General features: G+C 37.8%; 1 protein-coding gene across 1 annotated transcript in view; it reads left to right on the top strand.

Moving 5' to 3' along the window:
• Positions 1-4,609, top strand: part of fgfbp3 (fibroblast growth factor binding protein 3) — a 17,132-nt gene extending 12,523 nt beyond the window's left edge. The window contains exon 3 of the mRNA XM_037687093.1: positions 3,439-4,609. Coding sequence (XP_037543021.1) covers positions 3,439-3,874 — 436 coding nt within the window. The 3' untranslated portion in view covers positions 3,875-4,609. The remainder of the gene's footprint in view (positions 1-3,438) is intronic.
• Positions 4,610-5,552: the final 943 nt, after the last annotated feature.

The following is a 5,552-nucleotide window of genomic DNA, read 5'->3' as shown; positions in this document are numbered from 1 at the left end:
AAATTTAAATTTTTTGTGAAGAATCAACAACAAGTGGGACACAATCGAGAAGTGGAATGAAATTTATTGGATGTGTCAAACTTTTTTAACAAATAAAAAACTGAAAAGTGGGGTGTGCAATATTATTCGGCCCCCTTGCGTTAATACTTTGTAGCGCTGCCTTTTGCTGCAATTCCAGCTGCAAGTCGCTTGGAGTATGTCTCTATCAGTTTTGCTCATTGAGAGACTGACATTCTTGCCCATTCTTCCTTGAAAAACAGCTCGAGCTCAGTGAGGTTGGATGGAGAGCGTTTGTGAACAGCAGTCTTCAGCTCTTTCCACAGATTCTTGATTGGATTCAGGTCTGGAATTTGACTTGGCCATTCCAACACCTGGATATGTTTATTTGTGAACCATTCCATTGTAGATTTGGTTTCATGTTTTGGATCATTGTCTTGTTGGAAGACAAATCTCCGTCCCAGTCTCAGGTCTCTTGCAGACTCAAACAGGTTTTCTTCCAGAATAGTCCTGTATTTGGCCCCATCCATCTTCCCATCAATTCTGACCATCTTCCCTGTCCCTGCTGACGAAAAGCAGACCCAAACCATGATGCTGCCACCATCATGTTTGACAGTGGGGATGGTGTGTTCAGGGTAATGAGCTGTGTTGCTTTTACGCCAAACATATCGTTTTGCATTGTGGCCAAACAGTTCTATTTTGATTTCATCTGACCAGAGCACCTTCTTCCACGTTTGTTGTGTCTCCCAGGTGCTTGTGACAAACTTTAAACAACACTTTTTATGGATATCTTTGAGAAATGGATTTCTTCTTGCCACTCTTCCATAAAGGCCAGATTTGTGCAGTGTACGACTGATTGTTGTCCTATGTACAGACTCTCCCACCTCAGCTGTAGATCTCTGCAGTTCATCCAGAGGTATCATGGGCCTCTTGGCTGCATCTCTGATCAGTCTTCACCTTGTTCAAGATGAAAGTTTAGAGGGACGGCCGGGTTTTGGTGGATTTGCAGTGGTCTGATACTCCTTCCATTTCAATATGATTGCTTGCACATTGCTCCTTGGGATGTTTAAAGCTTGGGGAATCGTTTTGTATCCAAATCCGGCTTTAAACTTCACCACAACAGTATCTCGGAATTGCCTGGTGTGTTCCTTGGTCTTCATGATGCTCTCTGCACTTTGAACAGAACCCTGAGACTATCACAGAGCAGGTGCATTTATACGGAGACTTGATTACACACAGGTGGATTCTATTTATCATCATCAGTCATTTGGGACAACATTGGATCATTCCTAGATTCTCATTGAACTTCTGGAGTGAGTTTGCTGCACTGAAAGTAAAGGGGCCGAATAATATTGCACGCCCCACTTTTCAGTTTTTTATTTGTTAAAAAAGTTTGACACATCCAATAAATTTCTTTCCACTTCACAATTGTGTCCCACTTGTTGTTGATTCTTCACAAAAAATTTAAATTTTATATATTTAAGCCTGAAATGTGGCAAAAGGTTGAAAAGTTCATGGGGGCCGAATACTTTCGCAAGGCACTGTATATACACACACGACTTACTATTTGTATTACTATTCTTATTTTTCAGTTTTTCACTTATCGCAGAGCTTCAAGGTACTGATCCCCTGCGATAAACGAGGGACTACTGTATATATATATACATGTTTGCATGTTATTTGTCTAATTCTTCACAAAAATTGCAGAAATGTGATGCAATATAACATTTCTGGCAATGTGGTTCCAATATGGATTTGAAGTTTTTCTTCTTTTTTTTTTTTTACCTAACACTAACGCAATATTTTTTTTCTGACACAGTTTAAAGCAGACAAGTTTTCTTTTTGTTAATTTGTATTCATTTTAGTATGAATCGTTCTATAAAAAAGGCTAAAATTTGTTCAGCTCCTAATAATGACTTTTGCATGGGGTGAAAAGTCCACCTGATGATCCAACAGCTTGTAGACCCTTTAATAGCAGCAATAACTCTGCTGTAGTTTTCTGTAGGAAGTTGCCAGTCTCTGGCATAAGTGTGGTCCCATGATCTGATGTTTGAGTCAAAGCCAGGTTGCAGACAGTAGCAGGCAATGCAAAGATAAAATAAAGAAGCCTTTAATAAATACCTACAAGACACAAAACAAAGGTTGATGTGTAAGCAAAACACATGAATAGTGATCACGAGGAGACACGGAGGAACGGAGCATGAACGGTTGTGGGAAGCGCAATACACCGACCAAGAGAAAACACAAAGATGCTGAACTTAAAGGGACACTAACAAGACACTATGATGAACACCTGAGGTGATTGGGATTGGGAGCAGGTGAAGCAGAAGCTGGGAACTTGAAAGAAGAAAACACTGGGGAAGGCAGAACATAAGATACAAGAAAACACAAAAATCTATAAAGAACACAAGATAGACATAGATTCTCACATTTGGAGTAATTTTGTCATATTCATTTTTACAATATTGCTTCATTTCATTAAGGTTAGCAGATATGGGGAGTGGTGGCGCAGAGGTTAGAGAAAGTGGGCCTGTGATCGGAAGATCGCCAGTTCACACCCCGGTACAGACAACATCAAAAATGTGGGTGGGGTAGATGAAGCACCCTCATTCGCCCCACTCTGGGCCCATGAGCAAGGTCCTTAACCTCCATCTGCTCCCTAAACAGGTCTCTCTTGAAAATGAGTTCTCATGGCTCAATGAGACTACCTGGGTAAATGAAAAAAATGTATATATATATATATTTGTTTCTTCTCAGCTGTCTTAAGGTCCTATCCCAGCATTTCAATCAGATTGAGGACTGGACTCTGACTGGTCTGTAGAAACACTTGGATTTCTGTGTTTTTCAGGTGTTCTGTTGTAGATTAGTTGCTGTGGTTTGTATCAATGTTGTGTTGCATCATGCCCCAGTCTGGCTCGAGCGTCAGACAGATGACCTCACATTTGACTCTAGAATGCTTTGGTAGAGTTCATGGTTGACTCAGTGATTGCAAGAGGCCCAGGGTTCTGTGGCTGCAAAACAAGATCAAACCATTTGCCCTCTATGACTGTGCTTTGGGCTGTTTGTGCTGACATTTTGTGTTTGTTTTTTCAAACATGGTGCTGTGCATTATGGGTAAGCATGTTTACTTTGATCTGATCTATTTTAAAGGACATTGTTACATAAGCCTCATGATTATTTAAATGAAACTTTAAAAAACAAAGTTTGCCATGTTCTTTTTAGACAAAGTTTTTTTTTTTCTTCTGCAATCTTTCCAAACAAGAGAGATAGGTTACAAAAATATAAGTAACAATTTGTTTTTTTACACTCTTAAATTCACATCTGTTGCAGATGTTTTTGCCAACTCCCACTGCGGTGGAATTTGTATTGTTTTCATCTTTGTCCCACTTTTTTTTTTAAACTCTCATTTTTTGTTCACTCTTGTTTTTGCTTCTCCTACAGATATTTGTGTTGTTACGCTGGTAAGCCAGACCTCTGCCAGGCCTATGGGGTGAAATCCAGCCAGTACTGGAAGCAGCTGGTAGGAAAGCTGAAGAAAAGGGAGAATGCCTGTGAAGGAGAAAAAGTCCTGAAGGCCAAAACATGTAAGAAGGCTCCTGCTGAGGCCCACATGAAGCTGGCCCAGTGCAATGGAGAGAAAAGGAATGGAGGAAAAGAAGGAGGGAAAAAAAGTGTAGATGGTGGGAAAATCTCAGATGGGGGGAAGGTAGAGAAGAGAAAGAAGAAAGAAAAGATTGATGAGGAGAAGAAGAAGAGGGAAGAGAGGCTTGATTCTGAGGATGAAGGAATGGTGAATGACATGCCGCCAGTGCAAACTTACTGTAGCGAGGGATGGCACTCAGTCTGCTCCTTCTTTGTTAAATTTTTTGAGGGGTAATAAAAAGTAGAAATGTGATTGGTTTGTGATAAAAGATACACATAACAATCTGTATAAATACAACTGAGGGAAGCTATTGTTAAAGATTGTATGGAAGACCAGTCTGCTTGCAATAAAATGTTAAAAATCTACAAATATGTTCTCTCAACAATAAAAACACTTTAACTTGTATTTGATCATAAAATCTTTGGTAATATTAGATTTTGTTTTACTTTTAGGCCCCTTGACATTTAATTTGGAACAATATAATTGTATTAAATGCACAGTATTTCTTTAAGACGCATCAAAGCTATCAAATTTGAAGAAAGGCTATGATCATGATAAATATGCTTCACTGTCATTTCTGTTGAATTAACCCAATATTGTGATGTAAATCATTCTTTCATTATTAAAAAAGTAGGTTGTTTGATTATGTTCCATACTGCATTTTGTAAACTGATCATATTTGGTTTTAATTTTTTAGTTATTTTTATGGTTATAGTTTATTTCTGTATTCTAGAAATGCAAACTTACTGTATTGCATATGCAACTGTGAGGTGATGGAGCTTTTTAAACAAATACTTTAAAGTTTTGGTAGGTAGAATTCAGTGATCTCGACTGATGACTGTGATAACATTTGCAGTCCATAGACTAAACCATGTTTTTATTAATCATTATTTATGTTAAGTCAGATTAAACTTTTTAAAACCATTTTATAACTTCTGTACAGAAACACTTGGTAATAAATGCTTAAGTTGTGAGAGTGTCTTTTTTTTTCTCCAAAAATTGTTAACAGTGTCTTGATTTCTTTAATAAACTACTTTAATTGCTAAGTTTATCACTCTTTGATTAAAAATGGAAGAAAATAATTTGATACTAAAAAAGGTACTTGTGCTTATTTACAGAGTAAGCATGAAACCATATTTCAAAGTACACTATCAAATTTATGGGTGGTTCCAAAAACACAAAACAGAAAATTCACCCAAAAGCTTTGAGGGCACACTAACCATGGGAGGGTCCCAGCACACACAGCACACAACACATGGGAACAAACACAATACTTTGTGTCACCACCTTAGTTCTAATCCTGGAACAGAAAAACAAAAACTGAAATTAAACAAACGAGACTGAATATAGAGTCCAAGTCAACCTTATTGTCATTTCCACCACATGTGGTACATGAGGAGGAATGAAATTATGTACACAGGGTCCCAGTTACACCCAAAAATAGCAACAAAAAAAAAGTAAAACGAAACAGTAAATAAGAATCTAAGATATACACCAAATGGTACGCTAAAATATCTAAGATATACACTGAACACTAAAAATGTAAAACAGTATGCCGTAACAACAGCACCTCGAACATGAGTCTTTGGTGAGCAGATAGGTATGAATGAATACAGCAGCATGAGATAATCAACAAATGCAAACAAAATATAATATGTACGGAGGCCGACAGGTGCACATGTGCTTCGAACACATGTATGATGCAAACAGCGAAACGAGCTGCAAACAAGCTGTATGACGCAAAATTCAAAACATGCAAACACAAAAAACAAATGCAACAGAAATACGCTACAAACAAAAAAATGCTGCAATAACAGAAGCAAAATCCTACAATCAACAAAACAAATACAAACCAAAAAAACACTTCAAATAGTAAAAACAACAGCAAACTCGCTCAACAAAACAGAAGTGC

The sequence above is a fragment of the Nematolebias whitei genome, chromosome 1 (assembly GCF_014905685.2).
Source record: "Nematolebias whitei isolate Nwh7 chromosome 1, NemWhi1, whole genome shotgun sequence".
Lineage (NCBI taxonomy): Eukaryota > Metazoa > Chordata > Actinopteri > Cyprinodontiformes > Rivulidae > Nematolebias > Nematolebias whitei.
This window is presented reverse-complemented; position numbering and strand designations above follow the sequence as displayed.